Source organism: Myiozetetes cayanensis, unplaced genomic scaffold (genome assembly GCF_022539395.1).
Source record: "Myiozetetes cayanensis isolate MyiCay16 unplaced genomic scaffold, myiCay2020 scf1, whole genome shotgun sequence".
In the NCBI taxonomy this organism is placed as follows: domain Eukaryota; kingdom Metazoa; phylum Chordata; class Aves; order Passeriformes; family Tyrannidae; genus Myiozetetes; species Myiozetetes cayanensis.
Genome location: NW_026086604.1, coordinates 112,014,833 through 112,036,765, shown reverse-complemented (window position 1 = coordinate 112,036,765; position 21,933 = coordinate 112,014,833). Strand labels below are relative to the sequence as shown.

The following is a 21,933-nucleotide window of genomic DNA, read 5'->3' as shown; positions in this document are numbered from 1 at the left end:
CACCCACACCAGATATATGTAAATCCTGCATTACTGTTATTTGAACTGTTGAACTTCGCATAATTTAATTTAGTCCTAATGTTGTTCTAAACTTCATCTGGTTGAACAGTCTCTCTCCCATATTAATGCTCATTAAAGTTCTGTACCAAGCATCTGACAGTTCTTTTAAGTACAACATCTATTATCAGAAAACCAAAATGGACATTACTGATTAAAGAGTCAAAACTGCTGTGATTCTTTTGGAAACCTAAGTTAAGGAGACTCAGAAAAACTCTGTCATGTCCAGGTTTCTGATTAATGTCATACTGAATGGATTTAGCTCTTTATTTTTTAATCTTGAGAGAACAACCCAGAATAAAATAATAATAATAAAACACAGCAGTATGTTTTACTAAAGATCCCACTCTAATATAGAAGTGTGATAAAACAGAATTTAAGTGTTACTATTTTCATGTTTAAGAAAGCTCAAAAACCCCAGAGGTGTGATGTGTCACACTGAAGATCACCTATGAAAATCTAATTATTTACCCTGTTTTCATGTGAATATAATATTAATCTTCATGACGGTGCTGATCTCCACAGGTTTTTTTAAGTATCTCAGGTAGCTCTAGCAAGAGCTTTCCCTTGATCAGATCTTATTGAACTGCTGTATTTGAGCAAGGAAGCCAAAACACTCCATTAAATGTTATTTAGTTGAAGTGCACTAAAAATAGGGTTTATCCCTAAAAGCTTTAAACATTAGCCTGTTTCATCTTCCATAATAATATTCCAGCACTTAGTCAGAAAAAAAGAAAAAGTTTTCTTTTGTGTCTTTTTGATTGTTCTTAGCTTTCAAACTTGGCTATTTTGTTTCCAGAATTATTTGAAAGAAGTCTGAATTCGGAGAAAAAACCGCAAACCAACAAACCGACTCATTCAAATACTCTTCCATTGGAGCAATTCTTCTGGAAAACAAGCCATTTAGAAATACACGGATTTCAGATCTACAGGTTCTTATGCTCTTATTTTCACCTACTGTGCTCTGCTTGCTTGAGTCCTGGGTGTCAAGTTATCTCTGGGTAATCTGATTGAACCTGTGGCTTGTACCTGTTTGTGTTGTGTAGCATAAAGTCAAGTGACACTGAATAGCAAAAAAATACACAAACACGATGGAGATGGCTAATATCAGACTGACCAAAAGTATCATCTTTGAATCATTTTGATCAGCAACACTGCAAGGACAGAATACATAGCTGATGGTTATTTTCTGCTACTCCTGGGCTAACGCCTACAGATACATTTTCTGTGGTTTTTAGATTTCAATTCCTTTCCATTCATCACATAGTAAATGATGAACGAAGTATTTCTGTAGCGGCTCTTTTGGCTCTTAAGTTCTTGGACAGCTGCTGAACCAAATTACAAAGCTGTATCTTGCAGAGCTACCAGAAGATTTACAAAAATAACAGGTAAACCCCAAACAACCTTTCCCTCTGCTGCTGTCTCCCATAATACTAACCACCACTAATGAAAGGTCATTTTGAATTCTTAGATTCTTACACAGACTTTCTGCAGGATGTAATAACTGCAGAACTAACATGCCTTCCCCATAAGCCTGAGATATACCTGGAGCTGTAGCTCCTAATTTCTCAAGGCCTTTTTCTCATCCTTTTGAGGTGCTGTTGAATACAAGGCGAAAAATCATTTCACCTAGTCTTTTAAATTGGTCCCACCCTGGTTTATCTGATTAGTAGAGGTGAGCAGAACTGGAGCTTAGTTCCATTGCAAGGAGAGTATTTTTTTTTGCAAAAGTGAGGATAACTGATCATTGCAGATTTGAAAATAAAATGTGCTATCAGATTTTTAGCAGATACTAGGAAAGCAGAGAAGAGCTGTCCCTCACTCTGAGTTTTATTTACTTCTCTTCTACTATTAGCCTACCCTGTAGTGACATCTTTTATATTATTACCCCATTTCTTTCCTTTTTCTTTCTCCTTTTTGTAGCATAACCTCTCCAAGCTACTCCCCCATTGGATTTTGCAAATCAGTTTAGACCCAGCACAGAAAACCTCAGAAGGCAGTTAGTTACATACTTAACTCCATTTTCATCAATGCAGAGTAAAACCACTGCCTAAGCTAGAAGAATGTTTGGTCAGAGATCCTTCAGACTAGTAAGATGGCAGGGGAAGAAGCAGTGACATGCTACAGTCCCTGCCAGGAATGTTCAGTTCCACAGTTGGTTGCTGTTGTGGGAAAAGCTGTTTGCTAGTAAACAACCCCTTCCCATCTCACAGGCTTCAGCTCTCAGATTTAGAGCATATGACTCTTCTGCTGCTCAGTGTCTTGACAGATGGGAAGGATTCTGGGCAAGGTATACAATAATCTGGATAACTGACTGGTTTTTGCCTTCTTGCAGATGGAACTATAATATTTTGGATGACAATTTCTTCCTTTGTGTATCAAAGAGATATGATACTCTATAGAGCTATTCTCCAAAACAACACAAAAATATTCTTTTTTCTTCCCTTTTTTTTTTCTTTGAGAGAAGAAGAAAACCATTTTTTAAAATTCAGTGCTCTGGCAAGGACTTTACCTATCTGTAGAGAATTTGGTCATCCTTTCTGAAAGATAAGCTAAATTTATTTCCAATTTCTTAAATCATCTGGCAGTCTTACCTGAAGCTTAACAGTAACATTTACTAACATCAGCTAAATTCTATGGGCACCAAGAGAGGTTTAGATACCAAACATTGGCAAGGGTTTTCTATTTTATTTGAGTTATACTTTTACAGTAGATCATATGCATTAAATAATTGCTATTCTTACCATTTTCCAATCTGTTTCAACCTTTCTCCAAACAGATTCTGCCTTCCAAACACCTGCTTCCCAGCCACTTATTTTTTCATTATTATTGGAAATCCGTGTATAACTGTCATCTACTATACTGTAGGTGAGGTGGAAGAGTTTAGATTTCTTCTCCTTTTCAGAGGGAATAAAAAGTACTTCTTTTTTTTTCTGAAAAAGGCAAAAAATACAAGCACCTTCATTTCCCTACGCCTAAATTCCCCAAAGACTATGTTACTTTTAAACAGTATGTCATAGTTTCCCAATTCAGTCTTGCTGCAAGTGAAAAAATGTCATTTTTAAGAGAGGTCATGGAAAAAAGCACTTCTGCAGAACAGAAGTTTTAAACCAGTTTCCTACAATAGACTTGCACCTTTTTACAATGGGGAGCACTAATTTTATTTTTAAAGTTTTCGTGTAATTACTTTTAGAAGTAATTTTTTAACAAGCTAACATAGAATTAGCACATTTAAGTAAGAAATTAGAGGTTAAGAATAAAAAGTTTATATGTTGAGCATATTTCTTGTACAATCAATAAGTACATGGTTATTTGAATAGCAAATGTAATTCTGTGACTACCATATACAGGTGCTTCAGTACAGCCGTTTATAAATCAACTTCAAAAAACTTCAGGTACCAACTTTGTAACTTCACACTATTACTTTCCTTAATAACATTCATTGTTCTCATGAGTTTCGGCAAAGTAGAAATTAAGTCTTCTGAACCATGGAGAACCACAATAAACCCTTAGTTTCTCAAACAATCCCATGAAATTCAATAATTTCACTTAACTGGTTCTATTTAGATTGTCAGTCCTTCACATGACAGTATTGTTCCAAGATTAAGGTCACAATTTTGCATCCTGACTCAAGCTAAACATGACTACTGTTCTGGAAAACTGTATCTTAGTATAAAATTAATAAAAATCAAATCTTGCTTTTGGAAATAGTAAAAAAATACTGATATGAAAATCAACCAAGCTTATTATTTAAGAGATTGTTTAAAGTACATAATTCTAGTTGCTCCCATATTGTTTTATTAACAAAAACACTTTGTCAAAACCTACTACTGGTTAAAAGTTGGAAGAAACTAATAACAGAAACACTTTTTTAAAGTTTTCCCAATTGTTTTCAACTGACTTAAATTTCCTAGTTCTGTCACACCAACTATTTAAAGGAAAAAATATTTTTTATTCATTTGTAAGAACAAAAGATCAAGGATTCCCAAACATTACTGGAATCAACAGACAACCATGAATCGTCCAAATTTACTTGTGGACCTCTACTGAATTCACATCAAACTTGCACCTAATGCTTTTGCATAATTCATTTGTTTTAACTAAATCTGTAAGCTACCTAACGTGAAATGCTCTTCCTCTGCAGACCATAATCATAAAACCTCTAGTCAGGTCCCTCTAAGATGGTCATCAGTGCAAAAGTTAAATACCTCTGGGCCAATTTCACCTCTGGCCATTCGCCAAGCCATCGAGCCTGATGTCCTTCCACCATATTCTCCAGGTTTAGGTGTTTTAGGAGAAATAAATTCAACAAGTTCCACAATAGTCCTTTCCAAGAGCTCTCTTTTTCTACTTTCTGACAAAGACTTTTGTCTCTGGAAAAAAAACATATAAGTAAAAAATTCAGAAAAAATGGTATTTGTCATTCTGCTCTAGAGGACATCAACAGGGAAAAACAGAATTGAAAAAACCAGACTAAAATTTAAAATCTAGACTGACTGTTAGAAACATTAATCTTACACCACATACGCAGATATAAACCAGACATAACTGCATAGTTATTCGACAGTAGTGCATTCTCTATGAACTTGCTGTGCACTATATGTGGATTTCTTTTAAAACAAGGTTTGTGCTATGTTTTTAATACATTTGCTTGGATGACGAGATGCTTCCATACAATATTTTATCTCTATTTATATAGAGGTATATATTCTGTACCATAGCTGTTTTCAGTATTATTTAGGGGAAAAGGAAGGTAAGTATCATTTTTGGGTCAAACAATTTTTCTCTAACACAGAATGATTTGGTTGGCAACAGTCTTGGTTTTGTGATTAAGCCCAAACAAAAGATTCAGTTCATCTTCGAAGAGTTATTTCAGTGTGACTGATTCTATCACAAACACACTATGACATTTCTATTTTCGCTGATGTCAGAAAACTAAGAAAAACTTACAAAAACTTACTTCCACCTAAATCAGTAGAAAATAAAAAGAATTCATAACATGCTTTCTTTGCCTATATCAGTAAAAACCAGGCATTATTTTGATGCACAACACTGAAAAATTTCATTGGGAGGCTAGTATTTTGTCTGCATGATTTTCATATCAAATATGCAAAGGCGTGTAAAGCCTTTTTTTTTTTTAAACTGGGATAAACATACACAGGGCTGGAAAATTAAGTTTAACATTGAGTATGTAAATTGTTACACATCATCTTTTTTTTCTGTTTTGGTGATCACCCAAGGCATGCACACTCAGCCCACTAGGACCCGAAACTTGAGGCTGATAAGCATTCCAATTATCTCAAAAGCAGTTCTGACCCAAAACAGTTTTGCTATTAGAGATCACAAGAGACATTTCAAGATTGTTGTCTAGAAAAAAAAAAAACAACAATGTGAAACTGGCTAAAGGGAAGTAAATACAGAGAAATGATGAGAAACAGCTCCAACTGAACAAATTCCAGATGCCAAATACCAGTTCTAACACAGCAAGGGGGAAAAAAGCACTCTGCTTGAGCTGATGGATGACAAGCAGTGATTCCAGCAGTGAAACACCAGGCCTTCCTCAAACTAACATTGCCTGAATACTTGGGATATGCATTTGCAGTACTACAGATCTCATTCCAGCTCAGAGGAAATTTGATATGGCTTACCCTAAGTTAAGAATACCAATTACAATTTTCTTCAAGCCCCTTTGATGTAGGGGAAACCCAATGTCAGAGGGCATCACCTCCGAAATCAGTGATGCCATGCTGAGAACTGGATGCTCCTTGCTGTGCAGTTGTTTTAACAGTAGTTGAAAAGAAACCTGCTAAAGAACAGTGCTTCAACGCGAGAAGGCTTCCGAAAACAGACCTCTTTATGTACAATACAAGAAATGAGTGAGCTCCACAGCTATAAACAGTACAAGTATGCTAATTCTTGCCACCCGGCGGACTCCTGCATAGAAATGCTAGCAGCATGCAAGACATGCATAATGCTCAGAGATCAACACTGCCTGTGCTGGGAAAATCTGTAACTACATTTCCTACCAATGACATTGTCATGAATAGCATCCATGTGCTGAAATGCATTTCAAGAACTCCGTTACCAAGTGCCATGGTTCAAACTTTGTGCTTCTACTTTTTTTTTTTCCCCCTAAGATATTACCCTCTACAAACATGCTCAGGCCCCATCTTTGTTTGGCAAAGGTAATGAGAAAGAAGAGAAATTGTGAATTGCACCTTTAAAATCAATTCTGTATCAAGTGAGTTGTGCTACTGATGCCTTCTGAAGGACTGTGCTTTCAGGAGACCAACAACCTATTGTTTAAGCGGACCCACTGCTAGGTTTGAGATAATTTGAGGGCAGAAACTGATTTTTAAACCTTTGACAAGGAATACTAGATCATCTCACATTAATCACCATGAAATGCTTGCAATTCAACCTAAATTACTAGTTTTCCTAGTAAGAGTTGACCTGGCTGACACTAACCCTTCACAATCACTACCGAAAAACTGGGGCCTGGAGAAAATACAAAAATAATTTGCTTCCCTGTCCCACCATCCCATTTTCAATGAAACCAGTGGAAAGTTCAGGGTCCTCTCCCCACTTTCTATAGGGGTAACATACAAGGGACTGTAATAGGACAGAGACCATACAAAGTACATGAAGAAAATTTGTAGTCAAGAGTGTGCTATGGTACTACAGAGTAACATCAGATGGTGGGTAGCCCAGAGGCTACACACCCATTTAGGAATGCCCGACCCAGATAAAATACATACGATATTTTTTAAAAGTAAAACAACATACTGAGGAGATTAAATTATCCTTGTCTGTTATCCATTTAACAGCAAGCCACTCAACATGCTTTGAACCATTGTGTGGTCTCTGCTTGGCAATTAAACAGACACGCAGAGAAATAATGGCCACAGCCACTGCTCTTTATGCAGGAAAGAGCAGTAATGACCCCTCAAATCCATTTTTGCTAACACTGCAGTACAGGTGATAATGTATACTGCCTGCCATGCTTCTCTTTAACTGTAACTTAGAAGAACTGAGCTTAAAAGACACAGTGTTGGAGCTTTGCACTAAACAACATAAAGACTATAATCTGTCCTAGTGTGGAGCCAGCCTCTAGGAGCTGATGGGAAAAGGGAAGGTTAGTGGAGGCCTCTGTGTCAGTTATCAGCTGAATAGGCTGACATGAAGGAAACCATAGGAGCCGAAGTGGAGACTTGTGACTGAATGGAGTAATGAAAACCTGCTTGATAGTCCCAGGGATGAGCTGCCTTACTCCCCTGTAACTGCACTCTGGTTAGCCTTGTCCAGAGCCTTAGTGCTCCACTCTGCCATGTGACTCTAACTTTTCATTGCTGGCAAAACGATTTCAAGCCCTGGCCTCAAACATGAGCCCAACTCAATTCTTCACCCTCTTAGTGTGTGGCTATAACTCTGAAGCCAGTAGGCCCCTAAAAAGGCATAATCTGTTTATTAAAGGATCGGCTGCATACTTCCACTGGAACTACAGTTCCCATGCACAGGAATATTAGCCCTGTAAGGAAGTGAGGACAAAACAGAACCCCCCAGGTAGTTCAAGGTTTTACAATATTCTAGTATACTGAATCAAGCAAAGTTCATCCTGTTCCAAGTGTGGAGTGGAAAAAAACTTAGCAGAGAGGTTCTGCAACTATGACACACAGGTGTAAATGGCTCCGTGTGTTTTGGGACTGTTAAGCATGAACAGCACACATATATGTGACTGAGTCAAAGTTCTGCTGATGGTATCAATGCTTTTTCAAAGTCTTGGAAACCAAATAATTTCTCACTCTTCCTGCAGCTTGTAAAAAGTCACAAAAAGCATATTAAGCCTACATTTCTTACAACTGTAAATGCTACTGTTTTCAAATCATAGCATTATTGATGTGGAAAACACTCAGCCACCCTCAAGGAGTATACATAGTTAGAAAGGAGTTGCAGTTTACACCCAGCATCTGTTGATACACAAGTCTATTCCAACATCATTAAGAACAACATATACATACGTGTCTATGTAATAGATAATACAATAACCCTTTTGCATACAATTCTTTATCTTGTTTCCCACAAGTTCAGCACTGCATCTGATTCTTATGTATTCAGGTCAAAATGCATAGTTGATGGCATTTTTTATATCCATAGTGCATGGACATTCCTATCAGGTTACCAAATGCATTCCTTTGTTCAAGGACTGCACATTCTGCAGATGCTTGTGTTTCACTTCAATAAATCCATTTAAGAAAAGCTACATACCATTGTATTTAGTGCATTAATTGTCTCACGTAGCGTTGTTTCGCTGAGTACTGTCCTTCTAGAGAGTACTTCTTTATGTTTACAGCTGTATCTCCAGGTGACATCAACAACCTCAAGTACAAGTTGAAGAAGAAAGTAAGGCAACCAAAATTCTGATGTATCTTGCCTCATATTTAAAGAGGCTAGTTTTTTTATTATTAGCATCATTACTCCTACCTCATCTTTTGAGAATGCAATAATGTAGGAGAGCTTCTTTCCCCACCCAGTTTCATAGAGAAGAGGTTTATCACAGACATTTTCACAGGGATCACAGTGAAGCCATCTTTTCTGAGATGAAGAATACACCTCAGTCCACACATGATCTATGTCATAAAGGCCAAGAATACAAAATGAGTTATAAGGATAGAGCATCTCTTCTAACCTTGTAGAATCTTTTAACTTTTTCCAATTTATCAAACAAAGGAACAGGTGCAAGAACACGTTTTCTGTACATGTAAACATTCTGTACATCAGAAACATTACCGGAGCTTTCTCTTTCTATCTCAGGATCACAGTCCCTTAGATTCAAGGAAAGATTGTATCATTCTTAAGTCAGTTATCCAACCCTACTTGCAGAAGTGTATTTCATCTCATCAGGCAGGACAGAAAATTGAATGTATACTGTCTTTGTTAGCTGAACTGCGTAACTGTACATGCTGCCTTGATGACTAATATAATCTGAGAAACATAAAATACATAGGCTCATTTTGCATAGGTGTAGATTAACATTACAATAGTCTAGAACACTGATACCTGTATAGTCCCAGACATATCTCGCTTCAAACCCTACAGCTCTGCAACACAGTGTAAAACAGTTTGCCCACTCGCCACAGCGTCCACGTCTCGTTTCCAGAAGTTTTTCAGGGTTGTTGTACCTACAGGAGAAAAGCAAAACAAGAATAACTGAAAATACATTTCACCTTTCAGAAATCTTTACATCACAACTGTTCTTCTGATGATTTGAACAGATTTCAGTACCCATCAGTCCACAGATGATAACAGAAATGATCACTGTACTGCACAAAACAAGTCTGAGCAGGATGTTACGTCAGCTCACGTGACTCCATCATGTTTATAACAGCATTAAAATGAATCTTGTTTTTCAAGTTTTTAAAATTGATTTAGATACTTTAAAATATAATTTTTGTACCGTGGTCCTTTTGATAGTTCGCAAAAGTCATCCAAAGATTGGATATTTGCTCTTTTGCTATAGACTCAGCCAAAGATGTGCATTACACTGTGATTTTCCACAGTAGTGAAAGTTTTCCCTGCAATAACAAAACATTACCTACACATGGTTGGCAATGTAAACATATCTTATTTAGAAGCTGTCCTTCATCAAATTAACAGTGAAAAAAAAGTTAAATTAGACAAGTATGCAGAACAAGGCGCCATAGTAGAAAGTAATATATTGTTTTTAATTTGCTCATGTAGACAAATTGCTGATTCATCAACCACTATTATCATACTTAAAACAGCTTCACTAATGTTTCAACTAACGACTTATCACTTGTTCGCAAAATGCACAAATGTAAAGCTATTTCTTGAAAGACAAGAAAAAAGACAAAGGAGGCCTCTGTGTACTCACCTTGGGAATCTATTAGAGAACTGACACTGGTTGCAGTAGTGGTTTTCCACTCGACTGGCATTCCACCTTACATCATCCTCAGTAGGCAACAGGTAGTCACTTTTAGGCTCTGTCTGCCCACCACACCTGCTGCAGGGAAGACTATTTACCCAATGAAAAAAGTCAGTCTTAAACCAGTCCAAAAGCTCCAACAATAGGAAGTCATCTTCGTTCACATGTGCACCTGTAAAATTTATACAACACAAAGTTAGTTTATATAGAAAAGTAATTTAGTGGAACTTAACAGTATCTATGCAAATCAGCATCTCTGGGCCTTTACGATACATGTTTTATATGTACTTCTAAAATAAAAAATTACATTAAACAAGCTTCATAATAATAATACTTAATCATATAAAAAGTACATAAAAAAACAAAATTTAAATTGTCAAGACTGAATAAGGTCAAACTCAAAACCAAAAGACTGCACTCCCAAACACTACAGCTACAACAAGAATAAGAAATTGCTCAGAAAAACAAGTCAGATATACATTGAAGCCTGGTGAAGTTTCTCAAGCCCCTCATACCCTTCCAGGGCTTTAGGAGAGCGTTAGCAGTTTTTTTGCTCCTAAATATTATTTTCTTATTCTTAGCTATTAAACCAGGAATAACAATTGCTTTGATTTCAAAATCCTGAAGAACCAGATGCTAGCAGCAATCTAGACAACCACTTATAATAGGAACAGACTTTCTACAAATACAGCTTAATTATTGTAGAATATATGTATTTACCATGCAAACAAATTGAGTTTGTTCTAAATTCAGGAAACAAACACCTTTCTTAGCTTATCTTATTATTAAAGACACAGGATGTCTTTAATTTTCTACCCTAGCTGATTTCACCGTACCAAACACGTCTGGCCCGTTTTCCTGTTCACAACACATGTTAGAATCTACTCAAACGCTGTCACTGTTCTGACACCTGGAAACAGCCCCACTTTACCTAAATAAGAAGTGTGAAAATCCAGTCTTTCGGGAGAGATTCACCCCTTTAAACTTCTTGGAATCTTTATATGTACATTATGCTCCAGTGTCCAGAGAGATACTCTTCTTTTTCAGATACATAAGCATTCAAGTAAGTCCCCCTATCAACTCCATCATCACTGAAAACATAGGTATTAATACCTGGCCATTTTTATGCACCACAGCTTTCTTCTTGTCACAGTGAACACAGGTTTGACTAATGAATATTAACAGACAAAGTGAATGCATAAAAAGGTTGCTAAAAGAAAGTTGAAAGCAGTTGCACCAAATTTGTGCATGAGCTCCTTTGTCAGGATGGTGAAGAAAGACTAGGTGTGCATTTTACTTATTTAAGCCAAGTTCACACTTTGCTCTGAAGCTGCAGTGGTCTTTGATACAAAACACCGTGTAGGGGCCGTAACGCTATTAAACACACATCGCCAAGACCGTGAAGTGCATGGGAAGAGATCCTCTGTTAATCAAAGTAGAAACATCTGATTTCTAATTACAGTACAAATTCCATTTTTACTTATGTATGTCAAAAGCCTTTGTGCTGCAACACTCAGACAAGGGCTTACTGCTTAAAAAATGGATATGCCTGTATAGTCAAACTTTCTGCTAAAAGTTGAACAATAAGATTTTAAGCACAGACCATATTCTCTTTTTCTGGATAACATTCAAACTAGAACCCATCTATGAAAATATGACTGCTCTGATACAAAAATTCTTCTCTCGGTTCATAAAATAAATCCTTCATTGAAACATCACATGAGAACAATGACAAATGTGATTTATTTGAACAGGAAATGGTTGGCTGTGACACACAGCTATTTTTCACTGTGCAGTGCATTTCTAATGGAATGTGGCAAAGAGTAAAAAAACCAAATCCATACTTCTGATCAAATGACCATCATCTTCCTAGTATACTCTTTATTAGCCAAAAATGATTATTATACATAGTAAAGCAAGTCCTAAAAACAAGTGTCCTGTAGCATTAAGTTATTCCCACAGGGGGCAGTCAATGCAGCAGTACAGACAAACCAAAGAAGCTGAAAGGGCCAACTACCCATACATCTCTTACACAGTCCATTCCCAAATGAATTTTCTATAAAGCTCTTCAAAAATGCTTTCAAGCTGTCAGAATCCAAAACAGTGAAACTCCATCTCTTCCCCCTTATTTGTATCTACATTAAGGTCTGGAAGCTATTTTGAATAGATCAGCTTGATGGCTTTGGAAGCACCTGGAAACACTACCCTCCTCCTTCCTTCCCCTTTTAAAACAACATGCACAGCAGTATTAGAACAGAGTCTAAGAGGTATGCTCATCCTTTTTTTTTTTTGTTTCTTAAAGGAATTTAATAGTTGTCATTTATTACTGCTAAGTCTCTTTTCTCCACTGCATGCTGAATAAGTATGCTTAGTACTTGTTTATGTGGTTTCTTACTTCCCAGTACAGTTTTATAAGAAAACAAAAACTACAAAAAAAATCCACTATGAAAAAGTTTCCTAATGCTAAAGGCACAATTACATATTACCACGTGGTTTTATGAGACATCACAAAGTAATTTATAAAAAAAGCATGAGATGAGATTATTTCTGGTTTGCAAACCAAGAGCAGTCCCATAAAGTTAGCAGAATTGCTTCAAAGAGTCTTCTATCAAAGATTCACAGTGAGAAGGATTTTTTTTGTTTAAAGATGGTCTTGGAATTGTATTTTTTTTAATATTTATCACATAGAATAATATTTCACTATATCACTGAAACAAATCTAAAACCATCACCTGAAAATAGAAATGTATTTTTTTAATTGACAATAACTTCATGCATTCAAAACAAATTTGCATTTATGAAGAAAATAAATTTTAGAGACTGATACCACAAGTATTTAGGCCTACATTCCACACCTAGCTCCAAGAGGGTGGCATGTGAACAACCCTTTTCATGTAACCATTAGCAAGAAAGGTGATTGTTTGTATCAGGTGACATCTTGGAAAGGTCTCATGCAAAATCTCACCAATATCACTTTAAAAAAGAGAAGCAGAATTTAAAGATTTTATTCTGAATTTAGAACTGTAGTATGTACAGGAAAATTGCAAGAATTGACAATTACAAAATAGTGACTACTCAAACAAACAGTTCCCCTCCTCTTGTACCCATTTCATTCTAAATTCAAGGAATGCAACAGCACATGCTCACTCCATTTGTTCCTCCAGCATTGTTTACTACTAATTCAGAAATTAAAACTCAAAAATTTGTGTGAAGCAGTAAAAGACGGATGACAACAGTAAAATAAAAAATAAGAGAAGGATAGAGTAGGAAATTAGAAAGAAGGTAATTCCACCTTAGAAACAGCATTTGGAACCTGCAAACATATGACCAAATACACACAGCCAATACATAGTATGTTTGAAAGTATATTTTTAGTTTCATATACATTATAACCTGGTAGCATTACCTTTGTCCAGTTTTGTAGCTTGTGATAGCTTTTTCTGAGCCTTGCTCTTTAATTCCTGGAGGGGAATCGCAGCTAGTGCTTTTTGCTGAATAGAAGGATTCTCATACATCAACACAAGATCCTCAAATTTTGTTTGAAGTGTTTTCAAGATATTTGCAGCCTGCAACGGGATTTTCAGTTATAAGACAATTTATGAACCTTCACCTTAAGGCAAAAAACCCAAGCTCTCCTATTTTTAGCTTAAGTCAGTCATAATTCTATATTCACACTTACATTATATGTATTTGCAGGTGAAATGCTTATTTGTAAAGACATCAACAAAAATCTCAGGCAACACCACCCAAACCGTAAATCAGACCTTGTCATCTCTGAGCATTCTGAATGGTGTCCTCAGTGAAAAGTGTACTGACTCAGAGAGAAGAGAAAACTGTCTCTAAAGACACTTCTGACAGCAAAGCTTTTGACTTATTCCAGTCCCCTAGTCCATCTCCCCACCTTTCTTTTGGACACATTTTACCTGAAATCCACAAAAAAAACTGTAATCACTTTCATTTCCTGGACACTGCTACACTAGTTCGTAGAACTCTTGTTATTGATGACTGCTGCTTTTCTATTTCTTATTTATGAATGTTGCTCATCTAGTCACTTCTCTTACAGATCAACTCTGATACAGATTTAAATAGACAGCCCTGAGACCATAAAGTAAACACTCTGTTTCAGTAGAAATTGTGTGTGAGAACTAAGCTTCTTCAGTCAGTCATCCGAAGTGTCACCTAGTAACAACTACAAGTTGCACCGAATAAGGTACACCCACAGCTACTGAAATAAACAGCTGAAGTTAATAATAATGGAGTTGGTAGCTAAGCAAGCTATTTAGTCCCATTTAAAGGGGAGTAATACAGAAAATTAAATGGGATTTTTAAATGAAGGACCTGGCATATTTTGGGGGGAAGCCCGTGGCCCTGCTAAGTTACCTTTTCTCTACTGCTATATCATGCTTCAGTCTTTAGCCTTGTTAACTACCATCTTAATCAAAAATCCCACACTTTCCTGAGATGCTGGCAGCAAACACAAGTGTGAGAACTCTTCAGAAGATAACTTCTTTCAAAGGAGCACTTAAACTACAAGGGCTTATTTTGATGCTGGACAGTACTGTGGGACCAGTCTTTAATTTTCTTAAGAGCTAAAAACAGAACAGAGCTTCCTGAAAGAGTATTCAGAGATATTGCTCAGCACAGCAGGAAGTCTCCCAAAAAAACTACTCCAGTTTTCCTACCAGCAAACACCCTAAGTGTTACAGTAGCGCTTAACTGGTTTCATGGAAGCCACTGTGTAACAATGAAGTCTTATGCAAACATCTTAGAACCTCACTGCAGTTCGAAGTTTGGATACGGTTTTCCTCCTGTAGTCACTATGCCATCCAGGAAAGGATCAGAATCCATTCAACAGAATTAATGACTAGCCAGAGCTTTCCTTTCTCTAAGTCTCAAAAACATTTCATGACAAGATATGCAGAAGAGATAGATGAGGTAAAACAACGATAGGTTAGGTCCCTAGAACTGTGCCAATTGGGAATACTCCTGTGTTGTCTCAAGAAAGCCAATTTTCCCTGCACTTACCAGGACTCCCATGAATGACAAATGTAATACACAGGCAAGAAAAAATGCTTGCACTACAGAAACCACTCTAAATCTCTCTGACATCTGTCAGCAGAGCACACAACAATAACACAACTATAACTAAGCATCATACTCACTAAAAGTCAAAACCCCCACTGCTGTGCAAGCAAAATGACCAGGTCACAACCAGAAGGTATTTTATGGACTCCCTTCCAATCAACCCAGACTATACAGATCAAATTCAATGGCTCAGAGAGCTACCGGTATAGTTCCCTGAAGATCAGCTAAAATACAGCATTCTAAGAAAGCGCCAACATTGCATTACCAATGTCTCTAAATTGTAGTAAGTTTGGTCTCACCATCCTTGCTGAATATCAAGAAGCGTGGAAAATTAATAGTTGCAAATAAATGAATCCCCTACTCTGATGGCTAGTGTACGTTGGGGCAGAACAACTATAAATGGAAAGGATTAACATCAGAGTACATTGTGTCAACTTGAAATCTGCAACATTTTTCTCATTGCAAGATCAACTTTTAAAGGTTCCACTACTAAGCAACACAGCAGCAAGTCACTCTAGAGGTTTTATAGATCCCTTCCAACAACCACTGCAGAAGTAGCTGAAACAGTAAAAATCAAGAAGCAGGCAAAAAAAACCAACCCAGAACCCCACAACCCAATTCAAATAAATCTAGTTAATATATTTTAGAGGCAACTACTACCAAGCTAGCATAACTAAACAGTCCAATATTCAAGTGTCTACAACAGTTCCCTTCCCAAAGGACAGTTTGGGTAATGATGGATCACTGAGAGCCCTCTATCCCCAAAAGCCATCACTTCAAACCATGCTGCACTTCAAACCATGCTGTCCACTGATCTTGGGTAGATATTGGAAATAAACAGTATGTCATAGTTCAGTATCCAACAATATCCTGATAACTTAAAAGTGGCAAACTGTGTTTAAGGATGTATGAGAAGTGAGGGTTTTTTGAAAGGATTCATCTTACACCAACTTTAAGTGACACACTGTAGAAGAAAAACTCTTTGGAAAATTAAACCAGAGCATCCTTAAAAGCTTCTATCTAAAGGCATAACTTAATTTTTCAAAGCTGTATGAGATGTTGCGTCTTTTTCCATTAAGCCAGTTAACATCAGATGAAAGGATACTGCCTCTGTCTTGATCAGGAACTTCATCTCAACCTCCTGGACAAGGGAAACTCAGCCCAGATAACTATGGATTTGTCCTTGCCTGGCTAAATTCCCATCTTCAATGACAAGCACATGTGAAAGAAGAAAGGCCTCCTCACAGGCCTCATAGAAGTCATAATGCATGAACCAAGATGCCAACAACTATAAACATTACAGTCACTTTCCTGTTCTTTCTCTGGCTCTCAAATACCAAATATAAGCCTAGCCTTAGCTTCCCACCCCTCCCCTTGTTCCCCACCTTGCTGTTCCCTCCCAATACAAATCAGCTTTTTTTCATAACACCCTGATCAACAAAACATTTATGGAGATCTTCAACAAAATCTCTTGCCAGTATTCTATTTATGGTACATTTCATGTTTAAGTTGCATGGAGACTGAAGAAAACACTCAAAAAACTTCAGAAACCATTGGAAAAAAAACCCTCTAGTCCAACGTCCTACTCAAAAGAGGATTAGCTATGAGGTCAGGTCAAGTTCCTCTAAGTTTTACTCAGACAGCTTAAAAATGCGCTCATTTGGAGACTACTCCGCTTCTCTGAGCAACCTATCCCAACAGTCAACTTCTCTAAAATCTTTATATTCAAGACTAATGAACCTATAAAGTTTTCAGGTTATAATTACCATTTCAAGAGATTGCACAAGTGATGTTTCTGGTCGCTGACGGGCAGGGGCAAGAGCAAAATCAGTAGATCTTGAAGGCTGTTGTGCAGCTGTCTGAGTGCTGCTGACAGTTTCAGTGGATCCTGATTTGGGGATTTGGTTTGACTCATTCAGCCTGCTGCTTCTCTCTCCAGCAATTAAGTCTCTGATTTTACGTAGTTGCTCAATCGAAGCTTCCTTAGGGAAAACCAGGTGAGTTTCTCCCTGAAATTTAGACAAATTAATTCAGCAGCAGTTAATGCAGGTCTAGTCAATAGTTTGTTAGTTGGCATGCTAAGACTTAGCAGGATTCAGCTTTAAGATTAGGTCCCTTCACAGCAGAAGCTTGAGGTCCCTCACAGCTTCAGAAGCCATTAGATTAAGAACTTATAGTCTATCTAGAGAAAAATGACCTATAACAACATGCTTTTGTTAGTAACTTATTCTGCAGAGCCACACATGGACTATGAAATTAAGGTTTTGCAGAGAAAGCAGCAACAACAGAAATGAACAAGAAATGCTCAGTTGTCACAGGATAGCAATGAAATGCTTGGCAACACAATAGGACAGCCAATGCTGGGGGAAGAAGACCTTAAAATGGCATCTGCTGGGAATTCTCTTCCATACTAATATTTATTAGGTTTGAGTTTTCAGATAAGAAATATTATTTTTATTGAGACCTGTACCCAGGTTGATTTCTGGGCTCCTATTTTTGATTGTAACATGCAGCATAACAAAAGATCAGTAACTGTTAAAGAAGCAAGTATCAGCATACTCAGCATAAAGAAACAGGTTACTAAAAGCATGACTATCCTGAAGCATTTATACTTTAACAGTTTCAGTTTCTACCACTGAAACACTTCTATTTATTAAGGTAATTTGTTTTTCCACAGGACCTTAGGTCACCTATTATTGCAGATGCTGTGCTTCACATTAACACTTAAAATCGTCGCAAAGCTAAATGGAATGTGTCAAGCTCCCAGAAGAGTGAGGAAATACATTCCTCCTTTTTTAATTGAAAAAGTCTACTTACCAAGCAGAGACAAGAAAAGGAACAATTTTAGTCAACCAGCTGAAGAGAAACTGGTGAACTCCAGCCTTGACTGACACAATAACCATAAGACTGAGCCAACACATTCAGAGATCTGCTTGAGTGCTTCACTAGCTACATCAACCATCTCCTGGCTAAAATACATCATTAGAAGTCTCCTGAGCACCAGCATGAAAATAAATTCACAGACTGTTTCTCCCTGTGCAGTCACTATTTCTTTCAGCACACCTTTTTTTTTTTTTTAATTAGAACAATTACGCTAATGAACCCAAAGAGAAGGCAGAGGTCTCATGACAGCTTGGCCTAAGTAACATAATATATGTAACCCTAGAGAAGTGTGGCATCAAATAGACAAAAGCAAGAGCTTTGCACCATTAAACAAGAGTTGGGTTTTCACCCCAGGTCTCCAATAATTACAAAGGCTGCTTCTAATTTAACAGTTAATCTTGGCAGTTTAAGTTCCACTTAAAGACAGGAACCACATCAGGACACAAAGCAATCTTCGAAATACATCTGTGTGACTGCAACAGAATCAAGATTCACTCCAAACTACTTCAGGATACAGTTTTCTAACCTTTTAAAATGAACATTTTAAGATTCACCCCTCCTACTACTACTTAAAGAGTCTACTATCCTTTACTGCTGTCATGACAACACCAGCACTTGTGCAGCTGCACTATGAACTGGATGAAAAATACCTCTGGTTTTGTTTTAGGGAACTGATTTTTTATCAAATCAGCTTCCCTTATCTAACCCATTATGGGGCCACAGAAGCCCTACTGACAGCAGGAAAAAGGAGCAAAAGAGGGGGCTTTCTTTTTCTCTCTTCCAAATGACAGTTTCTACATGCATTTACAATGTCTGATGTCCAACTAATAGCAGGTTGCTATTAAGAGAGGGGGTTTTCACCCTGCTTCCCACCATTTCCTGGGTGGAATGTATCCAGCCATTCACCTGACCAGCAAAAAAACCAATCTTGTCACAGATTAGCTTATCTCTAGCTCCACCAGATTTCTGAAGCAGACCCATCTAAATCTGCTGTTGGTTAACTGTGGATACCTGCAAACAAGGATTGAAAAATATAGCAACTGGTTTAAAATCTACTGCCTTGCAACTGGGGAAGCAAAAAAAATCCATCAATTTTATTGTGTAAACTGATGAAGACACCAGAAATTAGTAAATTTTACTCACCTCCTGAAACCCCATTTCAAATAAACATTCAACTGCTCCTCTGACAGGCAACAGCCTTGTGGAAAATGCTGGATTTCCAATCCGAATTAATCTATATTTTTCTTCATATGGATTCCTGAAGAAATCGAAAGTCATAATTATGTTTGCAAATTAAATAAACACTTAAAAGTAGGGTAACTGCAATAAGCAGCATTAGTCACTCATAAGGGACTTTTAAAAAGTTTAGTTTCGCTTGTACCCCACAAGCAGAATGTGAAACCTACGTAAAACTTCTACTTAGTTCTTGTCCTTTTGCACTTAAAGAGTTACAAACTGGTGCTAAATTTCAGTTTGCGACTTCAATTCTTAAGCACATGCTCTATAGTGCTACCCAGCAGGGCTTAGTCTGCAGTGACACTCAGAGACAATTTCACATCACCCTCTACCTGGTAGCATTCTAATTGAACTTCTCAGCTTGATGCTGGATGGCTTTAGTCCCATCTTGGAAGCTGTGCTAAGCCGCCTGGCGAACATGTGCGAAACAACTGCGGTATCTACTTCTCCAAGGGCTGCCTCTCACTTCCTATTTCCTTTTTCAACTTTCAAAAACCTCCTTCTCTCGCTTCTTCCTTCAAAAGGAGTCAACCCAGGATGCACCATTCTCTGGCACACAGAAGCTTTTACAAGTATATAGGGACAGGGAGAGGCAGCTCGCACACCCCGAGATTCTGGAAGAAGACATCAAGGTCAATCACACCTATCGGTGTGTACGTGCACCCTACAGGGCCACCTCCAGAAGTTCAACTATAATTAACCCTTGGTACCAACCTTGCTAAGTCAGAAGGGAAGGGTAAAAGAAAAATCCAGAAAAAAAAAAAAAAGATGAAGTGAAGTTAAAATGAAGTTAAAATGAAGTTAAAATGAAGTTAAAATGAAGTTAAAATGAAGTTAAAATGAAGTTAAAATGAAGTTAAAATCAAGTTAAAATCAAGTTAAAATCAAGTTAAAATCAAGTTAAAATCAAGTTAAAATCAAGTTAAAATCAAGTTAAAATCAAGTTAAAATCAAGTTAAAATCAAGTTAAAATCAAGTTAAAATCAAGTTAAAATCAGCATTACTTGTTATTACCTGCTTTTAGGTGAATAAATGCTTGCAAAATAAGGGACAACGCATGATTTTGCGTTTAACACGAAAAAACGCCCCCCAAGCTTTCAAAACAAACCAAGCAGAGAAAAAAAAAAAAAAAAAAAAAAAAGGAAATAAAAATCCGGGACACCACACCTCTAGCTAAGTAACCTTATTTTTAAAACAACGACAAAAAGATGCGAGAAGTTTCTGAACTTCGGCATTACACAACGGACCCGAAGCCCCCGCCCGGCGCCGGGGCGCGGCCGCGGGGACCCTGCGGCACCGGCCGCGGGACGGAGGCGGCGAGCCGGCTCACCGGAGGATGTTGTCGGCGTAGGTGAGGAGCAAGCGCGACGCCTCCAGGAAGATCTCGCGGCCATTCTGGCACAGCTCGGTCACGGCGGCCGAGCCCGGCACTGACGGCGGACCCAGCGCGGCCGCCATCGCTCCCCCCAACACCGCTTCCCGGCAGCGCCGCCCGCCCCCGCCACGGCGTCACACGCATAAGGGGGGGCCTTAAAGGGCCAGAGGGCACAGGGACGAAGCGCCAATCCATGCCCAACCCCCCCGCCCCGGGTAGCGGCAGGGACCGCCCGGTCACACCATGCTGTCCCAAAACAGGTTCTTCTTTCCCCTGGTGTGCAAGAGGCCAATCCACACACAGAGTGGTGGTATTTGATTTATTTGCAGTTCTGCTCAGAAATGGGTGCCGCGCGGCAAATCCACAAGGCCAGCACGACGGCTACTAAAACTTTTCCCTATTTATACATGTTAGCGACCAAAGCCATTAATGTTCATTAGCGACAAGTTACCTAGTTCTCTTATTAATTAGGCTTCTATTGGTTAATTGAGTTTCTTCCTTATCTAGGAGGTTCTGCCAAATGTCCTTGTGGTCAGTAAATTCTGCTTTCTTTGTGCCCACTATCACTGGTACGTCCTTCCCATGCTTTCTTAACCTTCCCCTAGGTTTGAGATCACTGAAACATGTCGAGCCCTAAACCTTAACAAAGCAATTCTTTCAACAAGCAATTTGTCTTTTTAACACCTGAAACATCACTGAGAGCTTGATTAAACCTCCTTTCTTGTTGATTTCGCTTGAAAGTAGACAAATATGAAACCTCAAAGAACATCCTGTCCTAAGAAAATTTTTACATATTCCACATTTTGCAACATCGAGAGCCCCCTGGCAGGCAGTAATGTCCTCAAGGATATAAATCCCCTTTTGTATTGCCCTGGCTTGGCAGCGTTCTCTGATGGTGCCAAACCTTCAGCCTCACCTGGGCTACCTGGCTGGGTATGCCACTGAAGCAACTCGCCCTCGCTCCGACACCTTGCCCAGCACTACCCAAAGCCTGTTCCAGCAAAGCAAAAAAGTCCTGGTCTGCTGCTTCTAGACATTTGTGCTATCAGTGAAAGAACTGCAGTGAAGAACCTTGGACAAAGACTGGTGCGGCTTTGCTTTCTTAGGAATGCAGATTTAAAGAGTTCCAAGCAAAAGAGGTCTTTAAAATTTAGCCTGATTTTGCAGTTGACATTACATTCTAGCTCTGCTGTCTGCTTCTTACAGGTCACTGCTCAACTTCTGTGGTTTTTTAAAGAAAGTGGTACATATCCCTCACAAAAGCTGGGATTTAACACTGGGCAATTCAGTTTTGATGAGATTACACTTATTATTCCTATTAGCATAGTTGAAAAAAGTTACTAACGCAGCCCTC

The 21,933-nt window shown here is 38.1% G+C and overlaps 1 protein-coding gene across 1 annotated transcript in view; it reads right to left on the bottom strand.

Moving 5' to 3' along the window:
* NGLY1 (N-glycanase 1) overlaps positions 1-20,680 on the bottom strand; it is a 36,820-nt gene extending 16,140 nt beyond the window's left edge. Inside the window, exons 1-10 of the mRNA XM_050329882.1 lie at positions 20,535-20,680; positions 19,112-19,226; positions 16,852-17,094; positions 13,407-13,566; positions 9,950-10,172; positions 9,115-9,236; positions 8,539-8,684; positions 8,323-8,433; positions 4,266-4,430; positions 2,802-2,990 (exon numbers count right to left, since the gene is read on the bottom strand). Of these exons, the coding sequence (XP_050185839.1) occupies positions 2,802-2,990; positions 4,266-4,430; positions 8,323-8,433; positions 8,539-8,684; positions 9,115-9,236; positions 9,950-10,172; positions 13,407-13,566; positions 16,852-17,094; positions 19,112-19,226; positions 20,535-20,662 (1,602 nt within the window). The 5' untranslated portion in view covers positions 20,663-20,680. The remainder of the gene's footprint in view (positions 1-2,801; positions 2,991-4,265; positions 4,431-8,322; positions 8,434-8,538; positions 8,685-9,114; positions 9,237-9,949; positions 10,173-13,406; positions 13,567-16,851; positions 17,095-19,111; positions 19,227-20,534) is intronic.
* Between the last annotated feature and the right edge of the window lie 1,253 nt (positions 20,681-21,933).